Source organism: Artemia franciscana, chromosome 14, assembly GCF_032884065.1.
Source record: "Artemia franciscana chromosome 14, ASM3288406v1, whole genome shotgun sequence".
Classification (NCBI taxonomy): Eukaryota; Metazoa; Arthropoda; class Branchiopoda; order Anostraca; family Artemiidae; genus Artemia; species Artemia franciscana.
In genome coordinates, this window is record NC_088876.1 from 20030379 (window position 1) to 20050572 (window position 20194).

The following is a 20194-nucleotide window of genomic DNA, read 5'->3' on the forward strand; positions in this document are numbered from 1 at the left end:
TGATTTCAAAGACTAATTTTTATTGCATAACAAGCCTGAAAAATAAAACATTTGTCCAAAAAGATGAAGAAAAAACAACAATCCCTACTTTCACAAATCACTTTTAAAATCTAAGATTACATTACTTTACCATAAACAATAAAACCAGAGCTCCTACTCATTCAGGCGAGCTACTTTTTGGTGAAAACAAAAATAATTTTGTTTGCTGTTTTCGATTTTGAAAAGGAATTTGACATGCATTAAGATTTTTAAAATTTGGGTTGATCTTCAATTTTTAATCTCATAAAAAAATATCCTAGATTTAAGGCGGCTATAAAAGCATGAAATTCGAAATAATTATTAAAAAACATACTCCATTCTATGAATTAACGACGGTTCTTGCCTACAGAGCTCCTAGCGTTGGCTTTGCGGAAGTTGGAATCGAGCTCCAAGCCTCACATTGTGAAGCAGAGATCAACCAATTGTCCCACCAAAATCTATTACAATGCAGAATTCTTAACCAGCTCAGATTTAAGTTTCAAAACCAAGAAAAGTAGGAGCCTTGAACATATTTAGCAATCTGAAGTGTATTTTTTCTAAAATCCAGTCACTCTTGAAATTACACATAACATAACTAGACCAGAGAATAAGACAACATTTCACGAGCTCAAGAGATGCAACATTTCCGCGTTAGCTTAAAATCATACAACACCTTAAAGAATCACCTCGCCCCATCCATTATAAAATTTTTAGTTTGTGGAGTTAGTGGGAGGAATTAGACCTATCTATCCTTGTGGAAACATACAACTTGGAAAACGAATGCTCAAATAGAAAATACATTTCGGAAGTTATTAACCAGACAAAATAGAGAATTCTAATCATATGCATCCAAATGGTGAAACAGAGTAGCCCAGGGTTGACACAGTTGCACTTTTTTCGACAAATCGCCTCACCAGCGAAAATGCAGACTAACTGTTCGCCGTAATATTGCCCATTGCATCCCCTAAACGTAAACAGTAAAACAAAAAATTGGGTTAAGAGGAACATAAAAAAGCATTGAATATTGGAATAGTCTTGTTTTGTAACGAATATTCGCAAAGGATTTTGCGCATTTTTCTGATACGTCTATTTCCTCATTAGTTGGCAGCCAATCTTACAACATTAAAACTAACTTAGCTCAAGTAAATTTTGTCAACACAGCCGGTGAACCGTCGAGACACAAGAAATCGCGACAGCACAGGTTAACTAACCTAAGAAAAAAAAAAACTAAATTCAACTTTTGCTTGAAAACATAGCTGTACAACCCCTGAGTAATTTACTTGTTTTCAGAGTAAACTGTTTTCTAAATCATGAATAGTAAACAATTTCGAAATAAAAAAAACAACAACAATATATTCATTAACTAAATCCACGTGTTGTTTTAATTTTTAAAATAACAAAGGTCATACAATAACAATCAATCAAAACCGCATTTGAAAGGGGTGTACATGCTTCAAAACCAACATATAGACCTGATTATCAGCACGGTCACTATCACCAGAAATTTTGTAAAATGTAATGATGAAAGAGTCTCCAGGACAAGATTCAATGCCCCCTGAAGAATCATGAAAATTTAACAATAAATTTTTATGTTTTCATATAATTTACTTGTTATCATTGTTTTTTTTTAATTAGTGATTTTTTTAAATAAGTTTGTTTTTTGGATTTTTTTTTAATTAGTACAATTTTTTTTTATTAATTTTTTAATTAGGTTAGTGCCTCTCACCCTCCAAAAAGGTAAACGTTCCTGCTCTCTAGTTATAGTTTAGTTATTTTCCTGTAGCAATTTTTGTAATTTTCTTTTGTTGTTGTAAAATGAGAACTTCAAAGTATTTCAGTCCTTTAGTTTTCAAAATAAAAACATAGTCACATTTGAAAGAACCTCAAAGGAAAACTTTCAAAAACTTTAGTGAAAAAAAAATTAATAAGAAATATAGTTGCTTTCCATCGTAGCCCGTTTCTCTTTAATATGATAATATTCAAACACAGTAATAAAGCAAGGTAAATTGCCAATCTTAGGGGTTTAAGGTATTTAATACCAAAACGGGGAAAATCAATAGGGTTGTGGCGGTAAATATTTATTTACTATATATGAGTTTTTATATCAATAGCTGTTTACTGATCGCCAAAATCATTTCAGTGATAACATAAAGCCACAAAGCCTGCTAATGAGAAAAAATAAGCACTGACCCTTTATTTATTTTTTACTATCACTAAATTTTAAACGACATGGATACTGATATTTACCCGGACCAAATTCTATCCCCGGTTAGTATTGTACTAAAAACATAATAAATAAACTCAGAGCTAATTCATAAGCCCATACTTCTGCAAGTATTGTTGAGTAGACAAAGAAAAATTTGTTTCGCTGGTTGCATTATCTGTCTCATCAGCTCGAACAGAAGTGTCCGTGCTCGGCAGGTTATACTTATTGCTTAGGCGAGCTAAAGCAATACTAACTTCAGAATGGCTATCTTTTTTAAGTTGCAAACGTTGATTATCCCTGAAATGATGCAAAATATTAGTTAGTTTTCTTGCCGCAAATCATTGAGCAATAGATACTATTTGGGATCAATTTTTTCACAATGATCTGAAAATCGAGATAAACTTAGAAGAGAGAAAATTCAAATAAAAGAATAAAACCAAAAACAGAAAGTAACAAAAAAATCAAAATAAAAACTCTTTTTTGCCCTCCTTAACCAATCTCAGATCTATTTATGCCTGAAAAAGCAAGGCTGTTTCAGACTGCATTCTTAAGCTGTTTGGCGTTGAATTGTTTAGATACTTCGCTTTTTTGTTAACCCATGTTTACTTTATAGTAAATGCTCCATGACTACTGATGGAGTGTTTTTCATTAAAAACTTAAGTCCCTATTCTTCCTTTTTTTTAAAATGAAATATATGGTTGTGGAAATTATCACGTAACAAAACCAAAAAATTAGATTTCATTTTTACTGTCCTCGACTTAACTTGACTTATGACTCCTGCCAAACGTTGCTTGGTGTAGTGAATGAGGCTGTGTCCTCAATCCACTTCAGTCCAAGACGAGCCTTTGTGTTTCACTCGGTCTGATGTTTGGCATAGCGAAGAACTCAGACAGGCTTTGCTCGTCCGATTTCTTGACAAGTTCTCTCAAGAGCTCATCAAGAAGTCGTAGGGCGAGTAAAATGGAGGCTTTTGCAGCAGATGTTTGACCAATTTGAGATGCGCTTGACTGCTTAGTGAGCTGCAACGGCTTCTTATTGCTGACGCAGTCGAACCACCGCAGGCCTCTTACCCTTCTTAAGCTCTTCGAGTGAAACACGTCAATTTCCTTGAAGATTAGGGGTGATTCTTGTCACATCTTAGCTCTGTAAAGCATCACAAGGCCCATGAGTGCTTTTTAAATCTGCAGTTTCGTAATGAGAATGATATTTGGTTTTCGCTTGAGATGCCGGTATAGCCCACCCATGACAGAAGACGCTTTGGACAAACTCACTTGGATACTGCCCTTGATGCTCTAAATCTATTTACAACACAATGATATTGTAAGGAAAAGAAAAAAGTAAATCTCTTTGAAGCTAGGGCTAATTCTTGAGCCAAAAAAGGATAAAAGTACATACAAAGCCAATACTGAATAATCTCTGTTCGTTTGAAATTTTAATGTAACTTCACTTTCAACAAACGAAACTTGTTTTCTCAAAAGACTTGTTAAAAAAATCTTCTTCAATTGAAAAACTAGTTTTTTTTAATTATTGAAAGTGCCAAAAATTCAGAATACCATATTTTACATCCATTCGAAGAGAAAGTTTTATTTTAATTAATTTCTTTCTTTACTTTTATTTGAAAACCTTGTTTTTTAATGATTTTCCTTTTATTCTGTTTTAATGAAGTCAAGCGATAATGCGTTATAACTTAAAGTTGTGATTGTTTGATTTTGCTAAATGGGAATAAACACAACCACATGCATTTAGCAAATTCGCAAAATTCACATGCATTTAGCAAAACTCAGTCTTTAATAAAAAAAGCCTCCATATGCAGTTATGCAATTTTTGGCAGTGGCAGGCGCAAAAAAAGAAAGAAAAAAGTACAACAAATAGTCTAAAAACATATGGAACGAAACAGCTAAAGAAAATATAGTTTTCATGTGAATTCTTCTTACTATTTGATTATTTGGAAAGCCTAATCCATAATCTAAACGCAATTCCAGGCCCTGCAACTGCTGAGATCGAACTCCAGCTTCGGGGCTATCAAGGAGAGACAAAACCACTGTTCTAGCACAGGGTTGCTTTTCTTTCAAGGCATAGTTGTCCTTGGAAATTAAGACCGTTATTGTTTGAATTTTTTTACGGATGAAAGGAACGTGAAATTTAACTAATTATTTTCGCTTAATTTTTCACAGTTCAGCATGACAATAATGATAAAAATGGAATACTACTCGAACAGCTTCCTAATTTTGAAACAACCAAAAGAAAAATATTAGAAAATCATGGCTGCTAGGTATAAAGAGGCCTAAGATGAGACTACTGCATGAAAAGTCTTTTATTCAAATTTTCTTGGTACTTTAATTGTTTGAATAAATCATTCAAAGATTAAAAATAATTGTAAAAAAACGACTAAGATTAACAAAGCATATGCATTTAAATCGGGGTAAAACCATTTAAAATGAAGTTGAAAACAAAAGATGCTTCAACATTCCTCTTATACGTTTACAGTAGATTGGAGTAGAGGCTGAGGCAACAGTTGAGGGAATAAAGGAACTGATCACCACGCCATAATTTCATAAGTCTTACTTTTACTTTCTTGAATCCCATTTTCATTCGACATTTCAATAAAAACTTGGAAACTTTCTCAACTAGTGAAATGGTTTATTTTTAAAACCACTTAAATTTGGATCCAGCTAGATTATTCCACTCTCTTTAGTTTAAAGACAGCTGAGTCTTCTCTAGGAATACGAAAGTGTCCACAAAAAACTCAGATAAACGAAATCAAGCCTTCAAAAAAGGGAGTTAAACTAATGGCGCGGGCCGGAGCCCTCCTGTATCCTGGAAGGACAAGGATATAGTCATCAATGGGGAAGGGGAAATTACCCCTCCGGCAGGAAAGAAGACAATAAAAACTTTACATTGGGAAATGAAATGTTGTGTATGAGCCTGCCTGTAGCACCCTGTCTAGCATTTTTATTGGGAGGGGAAAGAACAAATCTTTCCATCCTTTGTGATGTATAGGCTTGGCTCACTGACCGATAAATATTAGTGATTACCATGGTTTCTGTGTTCCAAAATTTATTTACATGCATTTTCTTTACTTTTGTACGAGTCGGACAAGTCGGAGGAGAGGGGGTCAAACCGGGTAGGTTTGGCGAAAATGCCGAAGCAAATCAAGTTTTGACGAAGCCAATCAATCTGCCATGGTCTCACGCAGTCTTGAAATCCAGAAACCTTTGTTTGAAATAAATCTTGAAAAACCAGATCTAACGCAGGTAATACTGATTTGAAGGGTCAAGATAAAGAACTGATAGCAAAGACAATACGGATTGACAATATAATAGAAGCTAGCAAAGAAGACTAAGGAGATGAGTTAAGTTCAAGGATGATTAATTCTGGCAATATCCCTGAAAACAGTGACAAACTAGCTATTGAAGCTGGATAGTTTATGTATGAACAAAATATCAACTCGTTAACCTAAAATAAACCACTTTAATCAAGATATATTTCAAACATGTTGACTAATTATCCTTAGTTCTGATTTTTCGTGCAGTAAACACGACCGCTGAAATTGCTGGTCATGGTTCATTCTCTACAACTACTAATAACTCACCGCAGCACCAAGCCGCCTGAGGTCAACACAGCTACGCACGCTCTTCTTCCAACCCAATCTATTCAAAGCCTCACTCTTTACACCCTCCCATAAAGTTCCCATTTCCTTTAAACCTTTATTTATGACACCCTCCCACCCCTGACGAGGAAGACCTGCTTTCCGTTACCGAAAAGGACAATCTTCGGCAATCTGTCATCCTTGACCCACAGAACGTGATGCAGACATTGTGAAAAGCGATGAAGGGCTGGTTAGATCAAAAACGTATAAATACAATGCCCCTCTAAGCGCGAGAAGTGAAACAGTCCTCTCCTGGCCCTTTTTGCTTCCTCTCCCGACCCTTATCGCTAGTTCGCTCATAACAGCCAAACCATCAAACAGACATACCTCCAGGGATAATAAGACTCATGTTGCACCAAGGGCGAGAACCCAAAATTAACGGTATTTGAGGCACAAAGATACGTCAATTTGTTTGTGTCTTTTTTCGTTTCTAAATTCTAAGTCAGTGGGCTAAAGGAACCTCGATAAAAATATAACTGGGATACCCCTCCTTCCGAAAAAAAAGACCTAAAAAAAGAAGGTAAAACAATGTTCGAATTGCCTGGAATTTATCTCTTTGGGTTCAAGAAGGACCCAAAGCCCACACAGACGCACAAAAAAAGTTTTCCAGCCAAAGTCAGAGAGGTCAAGTCTAGGGAGAAAACTTATACAGAGCCTGCTGCACAAAGAGGACATGCATAACCTGGAAAAATATTTTCTGAGCAAAACCACTTATTAGATGGTGAGATTAGGAGTTGATGTGCAAATGTGTTGATGCACTCATCAGCTATATTAATGAAAATCAAAATTCAGACTACGTAAAAGATATTTACAAGAAAGCGTACAAGGCACGCTTTCATCAAGGTTGCCTGACCTCACTGAGGTCATGCAAACCGAGGTCGTGAAGGGGCAGTTGCCCCCCTGCTCCATAGCAAATTAAACCCTTGTTTTTCGGGCTACATTTCTAAAATACCATCATTATATACTAGACAATGGGAAAAGAAGAAATAAATGATAAGTTACCGACCTATAATTTCCTTCCTGGGCTCGTCTTTGTACAAAACTTGCCCCAAGCTCTGTCACTCTTTCAAGCGTTGCTTTCCTAATTGGAGTCATAGGCATGCTAGGTTTTGATCGTGGTTGGTGGGTAATTCTTCTAAAACCGTTAGGTGAACTTGAAACTTTTGGAAAGTTATTTCTGAATGTCTGGTTTTCGTAGGGACCAAAACTAACTTGCTTTTTATGTTCAATAATATTTTTTACTTGATCTAATGCATATCCAAATTCCTTTTCAGATTCTTTGAACATGGTCTCATCTTCAGAGTCACTTGTCTCATATTCCTCAATGTCAACAACAACAGGTTCTTGAACTATAGACGTTTGTTCATCAATTGTGGCAAGCTTCAAGTCAGCAAATGTTAGCATTGAATTTTCGTTTTTCTCTTCTTGTGCACTTTCATCCTGATTTGAGTAATTTAAATTGTCTGTTATATTTTTAGAGGAATGAAAAAATTTGTTCTTGGGTTCCTTGACTATTCCCTCTTTTTGTGAATCATTGCTAACCGAAGGCAGACTTATATTACGCCCTCTTTGAGGATTACGAACTTTATCTTTCGGAACATTATTTTTCGAAGCAGACGTAGCATATTTTTTGCATTTGTTTTTCTGAGTTTCTTGGAATTTAGGGGATTGTGTACTTTGAAGCAAAGAGTCTACTTCAGTGCTAGGTCTTAAAGTATCATCTTGATTGGAGGCAATATTCTGTAACTCTTTTGGAGACACATCTCTAGCATCTGAGCAACTCAGCAGTGGAGAATTAGTAGAAGCAGCAAGCACAAGATTAGGTTCACACTGCCTTAGCTCAGCCAAGATTTCCTCTTTCAACTGTCTTTTAAGGTCTTCGGTCCCAGCATTACCCACAACTCTGTTTGTTAATACACCAACTTGAGCAGTAGTCCCATCAGTCCTTTCAATTATCGATCTTTCAACTCGCTTTTCTTCATAAAAGTATAGGGATCCCTGATTTTGAGGCTGATTTCTAAATAATAAAGATGCCATTTGCTCTTGTAAATGAATTATTTGTTCATTTTGTCTAACAATAGCTGCTAAGAAAGTGTCAATGCGATTATCAGACAACTGTTGATTATATATTGGTGTTGTTAAAACTGGCTGGCTTAATAGAATTTCATTCCTTGGTGATTCTGGTTTCCTTGGCAGGATTACTGATGGAAGTTCCAAGACTGGAGGTGCAACATATTCATCTCTCTGTAATCAAAAGTGTCCTATCAGTCTATACGCATCTTTTCAACTCAATGGAACTATCAAACAGGGGAAGATTCACCCAAAAGACTGGACTAAGGGATCTAGGGCTTAGGAAGTTAAAAATACTTAGGATATGTCTTTACGAACTGGCCAATAGGAAAATATGGACAGAAAAACAATAACTTGCAAAAAAAAAAAAACATTCTGTAATTATTCTTTAGATGTTTAGCACTTACTTTGTCAAGACCAAGACAGAGGGTAACTAAGATATATATATATGAAGCAAAGACTAGCACTTTAATTTTGTAAATAATAATCCTAAATATAATCCTTTCAAAAAGTAAGTTATAAGGATGGTTAAATTAGGGAGTTTATGTTGGCTCTTTTAAGTATTTTAGGAAGAGATTTGTGAAGTATTACCAATTTACAGTTAAAACTTGTTTATCCTTTTTAAGTCTGCAGTAAATTATTACCATTAAATGAACTGAAATTACTATAAAAATTTCTTTCAATATCCAATAGGCTATGAATAAAAGAGAAGTTCATATAAAACAATAACTTTACTATAAAAAGATTGGTATACTTACAGTTACTTTTAGACATAGTCACCGATGATTAAGACATTCGCCATATGTGGACAAACTTTTCAATACTCTCTTCAAAGAACACTGCTGCTAATGAAATCAAATTATCCTTGGCGTTGGTTTGAAAGCACTAGGTCTATCTTTCAAGCCACAGCTTCAGTTCAATGATAAAATGAAAGTTGCTGGGTGCTAAGTCAGGACGAAACAGTGGGTGATCAAAAATATCCCGTTGTAATTGTTCCAGAAGCCGTTGAGTTGCATCAGTATTTTATAGAACTTTCAAGTTATCACATTCAAGAGTAGTGAGGAGTGGGAGCAGAAGGGGGTGGCGTTTACACTGGGATACCCTACAGTCCTCAACAAAACTTTCAAGTTATCACAGACAGGCAAATGACAAGGAGCTATCATTCCATGCCTGCATAATGGAATTTATGGTGATTTAAGGTAAGGTGAAAAACAGCCAGGATTGAAATATGATTGAGTTAAACTATGAATTGGTTTTCTTTGGTAAATTTGATGGAAAATGAGCCGATTTACATGTTAATTTCAAGCTTTAGGTTTGTGTTGCATTTTTTTTTTTAACAGAGTTAAAAAGTTTTAACAGAAAAAATAGGTTGGTAAAGGAGAACTCTGTATTCAATGAGCTTATTACAACAAAATCTTTTAATATTCACCATTTAATAAGCAATTGCAATTACTGAATAGCATTCAAAAGTGGTTGTTGAAACTTATTACATTAATTCATTGCTTATTGCATGGCAGAATACAGTAAGCTGCAATTTGTTCTTTTCATGAAAATTCTTGATATATTTATCTATTAGGGTGGACTATAAATCTTATGCAACTTGCCACTCTACTTTCAATCAAAACTTTAATTTTCTTTCTTTCCATTTTTACTATAATTCCTGCATTCAAAACCTAGCACCAATCAAAAGTTACAAACCCAAGAAAATTTGCAATAGTTGGAAAATAGGGGGAAACACCCCTTAAAAGTGATAGAATCTTAACAAAAATCACACCTCAGGTTCAGCATATCAGAGAACCTTACATTAGAAGTTCTAAGTTCCTATCTACAAAAATGTGGAATTTTGTATTTTTTACCACATGACAGATCACAGATGCATGTTTATTTGTTTTTCTTTTTTTTCAAGGGGTAACTGTATCAACCCAGTGGTCCTAGAATGTCACGACAGGGCTCATTCTGACAGAATTTAAGAGTTCTAATGCCCTTTTTAAGTGACCAAAAAAATTGGAGGGCACCTAGACCCCCTCCCACACTCACTTTTTCCACAAAGTCACTGGATCAAAATTCTGAGATAACCATTTTATTCAGCATAGTAAAAAAAACCTATGTCTTTGGGGACAACTCACTCCCCCCCCACTCCTGTCCTCCTTAAGACAAATTCCATATAAATGATCCATTTTCAAGTATAATACTTGAAACAAATATTAAATGAGGAATCAAACAATGTTTTGTTCAATGAGATTCCTGTCTCATAACATAAATCTATCACAACTAAATTAAATGAAATTAAAAAAAAGTACAAATTGTATAAAATAGAGGCAAAAAAAATTGGAACATGTATTAATAAAAACAACCAAATATACAAATTACTTCTGTTTGACCACATTTAGGGGAGAACTGAAATGGCAATTTTAGTGAAGAAAAAAAAATTCTTTCTGAGTCACATATTCAAGAGGTATTGATTTAAAACAGTCAAATACAATAAACATTACAATTAATAAATAATTTAATGCTGTCATTTTGGGCAATATTCTATGATGCTTTATTTTTTTTTTGTGAATGGGTTTTTAGACCTATTAAAACAAATAGACCTATTCTTGATTTAAAAAAAATCAGATCTAATGGATATTAATATTATTTAAAACTGATTTATGAATGTGGAGAACAATGAAAGTAAACATGATAACACAATTAACCAAACAGTTGCTTATTATAAACTAAGAAATGTGGTGTTTAAGCATTCTTTTTAGTCTTGTACAAACTTATACCCTAGGGTAGTATTAATGTACTACCACTCCCCTTCAAAAGGAAATACTATAAATTCTGTAAACAACTTTAAAAAACTTGTAATTACTTACTTGTACACTTATTAAAAGTGCTTCAGGTTTTAACCCCTCCTATTATGTTCAAATGTATAGCCCAAATTCCAAAATGTCTATGCATTTATTATTTTCTTTATTTCATTGATGTAGCTCCTTTGCTGTTAAATTTGTCTAAAGAAAATAGTGACATATTGAAAAATCCAAGAAAAATATATAATTTGGGCTACATATTTGCACATTAAGGGAGGAGGAGGGTAAAGTAAAGTGAGTGCTGTTAGGAATGATATATGAAGCCTATTCTATAATTTTTAAAGTTGCTTTCAAAGCTTTATATAGTTTCCTTTAGAAGAAGTAAGATTGTGCCCTAAACCCTAAAAATACACCAAGCCAATCAAAAAAACAACAGAACAAAATCAAGCCAGTTTTTATATAGTATAGGGTTAACCCATTTCTGGTTGCTTTGGGAGTGGATACTTGTATGATATATGCCCTACCTAATATCCTTTACCTAATTAGAACCTTGGATTTTCCATAATTTTGTTAATAAAGTATTATATATTCATCATATTTTGATCCCAAAATTATAGAAAATCCAAGGTTCTAATTAGATGAAGAAAATTAGGTAGGAAGTATATTATAAAAGTATTAGTATATACCATATATTAGGGTTCTAGGTTAAAATAATCCCCCTCAAAAAAGGATACTATAAACTTCTGAAAACAATCCAAAAAATATAAATACTTAGGCTACTTAAATCATTCCTAAGTGTACTTCACTTTACCCTTACTCAACCCCCTAACTTGCACACATATAGCCTGAATTACATATTTTCTATTTTTTTTTTATGTTACTCTTTGTTAAACAGATTTAATGGCAAAGAGGCAATATCAACTAAACAAAAACATAGAAAAATGCATAAATAATATGTAATTTGGGCTATACATTTGCATATTAGGGGGTGAGGAGTTGGTAAAGGCTATCAGCATATAGTTGACAAGGGAACTACAAAAGTTAGAGAACAATTATAAAAAAATCCTAATATAATTACTCATATCATTCCTAAAAGCAATCCACTTTACTTTATCTGAAGTGATCAACAAATATACAGCCTATCTATATATTTTATGTAGGCTATTTTCTGTTTCTTGAATTTGTCAACATTGATTTAAATATAGTGTTGGCATATTAGGCTAAGCTAAAAAAAATGACATGGTAATATGATTGGAAAAATAAATAGGGCTATATATTTGTACATTAGAGGGGATGTATTACTGGGAGCAGGGTGAAGAACTTTTAGGAATGATACAGCCAAGGCTAAGTAGTCTAAATATTTTGGAATTTTTAAAAGTTGTTTTGAGATATTCATGGTGTTTTCTTCTGAGGAGAGAGCATTGTATATTAGTTGCTTTATTTAGTCTATATTTATCTTTCAGCTAGCCTAACAGATCAATCAAAATAGAAATAACCAAAATACCAATTCTACCTTGCCATTAGCCTAATCAATGCTCCCAAATTTACACTGACTTAATTTTCACTGCTAATTTTGACCATAGACAGCCTATAGCAGTTCCAATGTAAATATAAGTAAACAAATTGGATAGGTTATTGCCTGCTCATTATGAGCCTTGATTCCTTAGAAATAGGCAAGATTTATCACAGGCCATAGCTTTCCAAAAGCAATTACAAGTGAACATTCATTTTATTATAGAAAAACTTTGTTAAAAATCAATCAAACACATTCCATACCTTGCTAAACAAGTTAAGTTCAAAATCAGTTCTAGGTTGGTCATCTTCCTCCATTTTAAATATTTGAAATTTGATTTTTGATGCCACGAACAGGGAAATGTCCCGGCTATTAAAAAGAAGACGCTATTACTTGGCAATCTTGAACATATATAAGTCAAAATTTAAACAGTTAGGACCCGGAGGTTGGTTGAAAATATGAATTTAGTTAACAGACTACTTGCTTGACAGGGTTAAATTCGAGTTTAGCTACTTAGGCATTTTGAAGTACCCACCTCCAATTCTTCTCCCTCTAGAGGTTAGTGACTTTTCATGACCTTTAAAATCTTTGTGTTATAAGAGTGAAACAATTCAAAATAGGTATTCTGCTTAAATGAAGAACAAGAAAAGGTAAAATTCCAGTTTAATGACTTCTTGATATCTTGAAAAGAGGTTTGGCTAGGAAATTAAACTTTCAGGGATGGGTCTACAGGCTAAAGTAGCCTATGTCCTGGGAAGGTATTTTGAAGTACCTACCTCCACTCCCTCTAGAGGGTCCTGACCTTTGATGACCTTTTAAAATATGTGTGTTATAAAAGTGAAACCTTGCAAAATAGATCAGTAAAATTATAGCAAACAGTATTACTGGCTTTTGTAAAAAGTGAAAATAGGCCTACCACTTGATGCCTTTTTTATGTTCTTTACAATTATAATAATTGCTTCTACCAGAAATTCAGATTTAAGCACTTTTTGACCTCTTAAAAATGACCTAAATATAGGGTATAAAAAGGCTTAAAATATTGGTCTCAAACTTACTGTTTCATTATAAATCCATTTTTTAATGTAATATTATCCACAAGCACTGATTTTCCATGATTAAATTGGGATAAATAAATTTTATCAATGTTATGTTTTCTTCTTCCTTGTTGCCAAAATTTCAATTAAAGCATGCATTTTTGGTTATTTTTTACAAAATAATAGGATAGGCTATTTGAAATCACAAACCTGTAATAGTTTAGAAACAAATTTGGGCTATATATTTGCACATCAGTGGGGTGGGGGTAAAGCATAGCATATATTAAATATGTAAACTAACTATTACTGTATTTAATATAGTTAAATTTATAGTGAACAGTATAACTGGCATTCATAATAGCCAGCTTTCATATTTTTGACCAAAAATGCATGCTTTTATTTAAAATCCAATGTCAAGGAGAAGAAAACATCATAACATTGGAAAAATTAATTTATTCAAATTAATATTGGAAAATCAGTGCTTGTGGATTATATAATATTAAAAAAAAAATGATTTATAATGAAACAGTAAGTTTGAGATCAGTGTTATAAGGTTTTTAAAGTTCAAGACCAATTTTCTTAGCCTTTTATATACCCCATATTTAGGTCATTTTTAAGAGGTCAAAAAGTGCTTAAATCTGAATTTCTGGTAGAAGCAATTATTATGTTTGTAAAGAGCATAAAAAAGGCATCAAGTGGTATATTCACTTTATATGCAAACCAGTAATACTGTTTGCTATAAATTTACCAATAGATCTTCTACTAGAATGAAGTACAACAAAATTGTTTTCAGCTTCACAACTTTGCTCAATCCCAATTTATAAGGTTTTAAAGATATGCAAACACATTTCCTAAATTTTGAAAAAAAAACAATATGACTCAGAATTCTACTCAAATAACAGAAATCACTTTTTCAGAACAAAGGGCAGAGAAAAAGCAACTGGTAACTGAAAATAAGGTAAAATGTTGTTTTGTCAAAATTTCAGTAGGTATAGACCTGTCATGTAGGCAAATTTGAGGGCCCTCTAGAGGAGGAAGGAGTGAAGGTGGGTACTTTAAAACACCTTCCCAGGATATACTTTAGCCTGTAGACCCATCCCTGAAAGTTGCTAAACTAGAATTTTATCCAAGAAAATTGTTTTCAGCTTCACAACTTTGCTCTATTTCAGTTTAGCCTACTAGGTTTCTAAGATCTGCAAATAGATCTCCTAAATTAAAAAAAAACTATTGATATGGCTTAAAATTCTGCTCAATTAAAGAGGAATTGCATTTTCAGAACTAAATCCAGAGAAAAAGATATAGATAACTGAAAACTAGGCTAAGGTAAGATGTTGTTTATCAAAATTTCAGTAAGTATAGAAAAATACAAATGAATGTTATTTATTAATTAAAATTTTAGTAATATTTGATTTATTATAGCCTAGCTGAAAAAGTGAAAACATTTAATATTTTTTTCAGTGAAGTGCAAATTAAGTTCTGACCATGGAAAGGCATAGGTTTTTTTTTAGCCCTACTCATTTTAATTTCTTTGGTGCTAATGGACACTAGGCTTTAAAGTACCATTGATCAGTTGTTCTTATGATACTGCTGAGATACCTTATTGAAAATTAGCATTAATACCATGTTAATGCTAATGGGAAACTTGCATAACTATAGAGTTTTGACCTATGAAATAGCCCTACAGATATAGCTACAGGTAAATATATGACTGTCCATATTATTGACCTGCCAATAAAGTGAACATACCCCACAATACCTTTTTTATGCTCATTACAAATAGAATAATTGCTTCTTTTGCAAATTTATTTTCAGTTGATATTTAAGTACTTTTAGAGGTCTTAAAAATGACAAATTTTCAAGTTGTTGGTTGTTTTCTGACAAAATAATACTACATTTTCTTGGTTGTTTTTGACAAAATAATACTACATTTTCTTTGTGCCAAAATTATTTATAATAAGATTAATTCAGGTTGAGTTGGGTTAGGTTAGATCTAAAATTGCTTAAATTTAAATTTGCAATAGAAACAATTATTATATTCATAAAAAACATAATTAAGGCATCAGTTGGTATGTTCACTATATTGGTAAGTGAGTAATATGAACAGTCATATATTTACCCAGCTACAAGACTGTTCAGCTATGCTAAACACAATAGCCATCTTAAATTTTGCTTGGCAGTGTTTAGAAAATTATGAGCTAAAGAGGTTGGCCAATTGCCCTCCAAATAATTTTGACCCTTAAAAAGGGTACTAGAACTTTGAATTTCCAACCAAATTAGCTCCATTAAAATGTCAATGATATTGCTTGCTATGATAGAGAAGTGCTGCCTATGATATTGCTTATAGTCTAGCCTATGTCCTTTTAATGCTTGTATGCATATAGTCTTTTTTGCTTAATTGAAAGTCACTCTAAATATTTCAACTCAATGCTCTTAAGTGTCAGTAGTCACAGTAACTGTAGAAGCAGTATCAAAAGCATATACATAGTGTCTTCTGGCTAGTTCAACACTTACCCTAAAAGACCTAACTTAATAATGTAAGCTGTTATTGTGATATTGCTTTGTCACCCTATTGACAATTTGCATGATCATAATCTGTTTTGATTTAGTTAAGCATCTGATTAAATATTCCTTGAAGCATCACTTTATTACTCTTAGCTTGTGTAGTAGCAGTATGCACATAGCACCTTTTTTCAACATCTCCTTCAATATTTAATGAAATTTTTAACTTAACACCATCAATTGTTCCTGAAGCATTGCTGAAATGGCCTCTTGACAGCTTATATGGACAGAGTGTGATTTGATTTATTTCAAAAAAGTTAAAATATTGCCGAAAATTTTCAATTTAATACCCTTAGATTTATCAGTAGTATTTTTAGCACCAGTAGTTACAGTAGTAGCAGCTGGAGTAGAGTTAATAGTAGTAGTTGTAGAAGTAGAAGCAGTAGTACCATGGTGCAAATACTATTTTTTGTTTAGTTCATTATCCCCACAACAAGCTTTGTAAGTTTTAATTACATGTGTTCCTAAGATATTGCTGATATGCCCTTTTGACAACCTGCATACAAATGGCAGGTTGTCAGTGGTACAACATAAATTTTCAGAAATATTCTCTGAAATTTTCACTTTCATACCCTTAGACTTAGTTGTAATAGCAGTCACAGGAGTAGTACAACTACCCAATACAATCAGCCATTGCTATGATATGGTTGATTTGCTCTTGTTTAACCTGTGTAGTTGTATACTTTTTGAAATTTTCATCTTAATGTCCTTAACCTTACAAGTAGTTGCAATAGGAGTAGTATTAGTAGTAGTGTGCACACACTGCCTTTTGGTCAATTGATCATCTTTATATGCCCCCAGGGCATTACCCAAAGCCTTTGCCCCAGGGCTCTGGGAGGTTTTTCTAACCTTAGAGGCATTGTTGTATGTTCTTTGGACTAGTTTAAACAAAATTGCCATTGCACAATTTCAATCAGATACTTTTGGTGAAAAGATCTAGAGCTTCCAATTTCAACCAAATGAGCCACCTATAAAATTTATATAACCATCCTTTCCATAAGAACCTTGAATGCCCTAGAGGCATAACTTATAACCCTTGTCTTTAGGCTCTAGTGCTTTGTATCAATCTCAAAGCCTTGTTGTATGATCTTTGGACTATTTTGTATAAAAGGTCTGTCTCAAAGAATTTATTGGACAAATCTTGGGAAAACACGACATGCCTGTGTGTGTATTTAGCTGTGCTCTGATCACTTTGGTTCTTAAAAAGGGTATTCAAACTTCTGATTATCAATCCAATGAGTCCTCTCCAAAGCATATACAACCACCCTTTCCCTAAGAACCTTAAATGCACCCAGGGCATAACCTGCAACCCATGCCCTGAGAGCTGTAGGGGGGGGGGGTCTTCCTCACAAACATAATATCTAAACCTTTCAACTATGATGAACAAAATTATTATCTCCAAACTTTGATTAGAGGTGTTAGGGGAAATGACAAAACTCTTTGATACTTAAAAAGTCAATCCTAGAGGCATTATTATATATTCTTTGGACTATTTTGAACAAAATTGCTATCTCAAAATTTTAATCAAATGTGTTTGGCGACAAAGGGGGTTGTCAGGGAGGGGGAGGGCTAAATGCCCTCCATCACTTTTGATGCTTAATAAGGAGATATAACTTCCAATTTTCAACCAAATCAGGCTCTTCTAAAGTTAAAGAACCAACCACTCCATAGAAACCTTAAATGCCCTGCAGTATAAATCCTTGCCCCCAGGCTCTGGTGGTTTGTATCAACCAGAAAAGCCTTGCTATATGACCTTTGGATCATTATGATCTTTGGACCAATTTGAACAAAATTACTTTTTTGACTCAAAAGTTTTTATTTGATGTTTTTCAGGAAAACATGTTGAGAGGGGGTGTAGATGTCCTCAGATCACTTTGAATCTTAAAAAGGGTTCTAGAAATTCAGATTACCAATCCAATGAGTCCCCTCCAAAGTATATATGACCACCTTTTCTATAACAACCTTGTATGCCCCAGTGCATAACTTATAATCCTTACCCTGAGAGTTCTAGGGGCAGGATTGTCTTCCTCAAAGACATAATTTCTGGACCCTTTGGCCACAACAAAAAAATTTACTATCTCCTAATTTTAACTGGACATCTATTGGGAAATGATGAGTGGGAGGGGGGGGGCTGGTTGCTTTTGACTCTTAAAAAGGGCAGTAAAATTTCAAACTAAATGAGCCCCATCTGAAATTTATATGACCACCAATTCTATAAAACCTTATATACCCCAGGGCATGACTTGCAACCTTATCCCCAGGGAACTGGGGGGGGGGGGCTGTGTCAAACCCTAGTTATGTTTTTTGGACTATTTTGAGCAAATTTGCTATCTCATAATTTTAATCAGATTTGTTTGGTGAAGAGGGTTAGTTGAGGGGGATTGTTGCCCTCCATTGCTTTTGATTCTTGAAAGGGAACTAGACCTTTCATTTTTCAATAGTATGAGCTTCCTTCAAAGTTTATACAACCATCCCTTCCATAAAAACCTTAAGTGACCCCTGGGCATAACTTACAACTCTTGCCCCCCAGGCTTTGAGGTTTTTGTTTCAGCCCAAGAAGCCTTGTTATTTGATATTTAGACTATTTTAAATACAATGGTTATCTCAAAACTTTGAATCTTAAAAAGGGCACTAGAACTTCTGATTACCAATCTAATGAGCCCTCTACAAAGTTTATATGACCATGCTTTCTATAAAAAACATTATATGCCCTCAGGGCAACTTACAACCCATGCCCTGAGTGCTGGAGGGATTTGTCATCCTCGAAGACTTAATTTTCTGAACTTTCAACTATGTTGAACAAACTGGCTGTCTCTAAATTTTGATTGGAAGTGTTTTAGGAAGTGATTGGCATGGTGGGGGGGGGCATTTGCCCTCTGATTACTTTTGACTGATAACAAAGGTATTAGTTTTCTCAATTTCCAATCGAATGAGCCCTTTTTTAAATTTCTACAATAACGTTTTCTATAAAAACCTTATATGCCCCAAGGGCATAAGTTACACCTCCTGTCCTGAGGGCTGTGGGTGACAGATATCATTAGAGCTGGGTAGTGGAGATACTTGGGCCATGTTCTATGAATACAGGACACTCAGATCCCAAAAGCCACCTAACATTGGCACACAAACAGAAGTAAAAAATGGGGAAGACCTTTTAAACACCTTGCATCAAACATACCAGTCTGATCAGGGCAGTATCCATGCTTCTCTTCAGCCTGATTGGGATGGCATATATGCAGCTGCCCAATTCAAAAAAGATTGGTGAAATCTTGTGGATGCCCTGGGTGCTTCTGGCAGCACAGGCAGGTCTAAGGTAAGGTCTGGAGAAATGATGAGTGTGGGGCATTCGCCCTCCTACTACTTTTGACTATCAAAAGGGGTACTAGCCCTCTCAAGTCCCATTCGAATGAGCCCTTTTTGAAGTCACTACGACAACACTTTCTATAAAAATCTTATATGCCCCAGGGCATAACTTACAACCCTTGCCCTGAGGGCTGGGGGGATTTTCAATCCTCAAGGAAATAATTTCCAGACCTTTCAACTACGTTGAACAAAATGGCTATCTTAAAATTTGATTGGATGTACTTAGGGAAAGGGTGGACATAGGAGGGGGGTTAGTTGCCCTCCAATCACTTTTGACTAATGAAAAGGACACTAGTTGTTTCAATTTCCAATCAAATTTGCCCTTTTTGAAGTTTCTGCAACTACTCCTTTTATATGAAGTGCCCTGGTGTAAGATAAAAAAATAATAATAATACATTATGCTAATATTGTTCTTTGCATTAGGCAGCACTAAATGGATTTATAGCAAAATCGTAAGTTTGAAACAAATGTTTTAACCCGTTTTTATATCCTAAAACTGCAGAGAGAAAATATTATTTTCAAGGGTCCTGAAAGGGCTGAAAATTGAATTTGCCAGGAAAGTAATTATTATATTCAAAAAGAGCATAAGATATGACATTGAGTGGTACGTCCACTTTATTTGTATATCAATTATATGAACTGCTCCATATTTACCAATTCCTGTTATTTGAGTAGAATCTTAAGCCATATCATTGTTTCTTTTTCTGAATTTAGGTGTTGAGCAGAGTTGTGCAGCTAAAAATATTTTTCTTGTACTTCGTTTAAACAGAAAATCTTTTTTGCAAGGTTTCACTTTAATAACACAAAGATTTTTAAAGATAATCAAAGGTCAGTGCCCTCTAGAGGGAGAAGGACTAGAGGTGGATACTTCAAAATACCTTCCCAGGACAAACTTTAGTGTTTAGATCCACCTTAAAAGTTTCATTTGCTTAGCCTAGCCCCATCTCAAGATAGCCAAAATTAGCTTATCTAGAATTTCACCAGATTTATAAT

At 34.1% G+C, this 20194-nt stretch overlaps 2 protein-coding genes across 2 annotated transcripts in view; one reads left to right on the plus strand and one right to left on the minus strand.

The window, feature by feature from the left end:
* Positions 1-12640, minus strand: LOC136035431 (uncharacterized). Its single transcript, XM_065717240.1, has 3 exons — positions 12512-12640; positions 6880-8117; positions 1-2521 (listed from the first exon to the last, which is right to left on the minus strand). Exons 1-3 carry the CDS (start codon positions 12563-12565, stop codon positions 2326-2328), a joined length of 1488 nt encoding a protein of 495 aa, XP_065573312.1. The 5' UTR covers positions 12566-12640; the 3' UTR covers positions 1-2325.
* An 81-nt stretch (positions 12641-12721) lies between these two features.
* Positions 12722-20194, plus strand: part of LOC136035432 (non-structural maintenance of chromosomes element 1 homolog) — a 39259-nt gene continuing 31786 nt past the window's right edge. The window contains exon 1 of the mRNA XM_065717241.1: positions 12722-12740. The gene's annotated coding sequence lies outside the window, so the exon portion shown is untranslated. The remainder of the gene's footprint in view (positions 12741-20194) is intronic.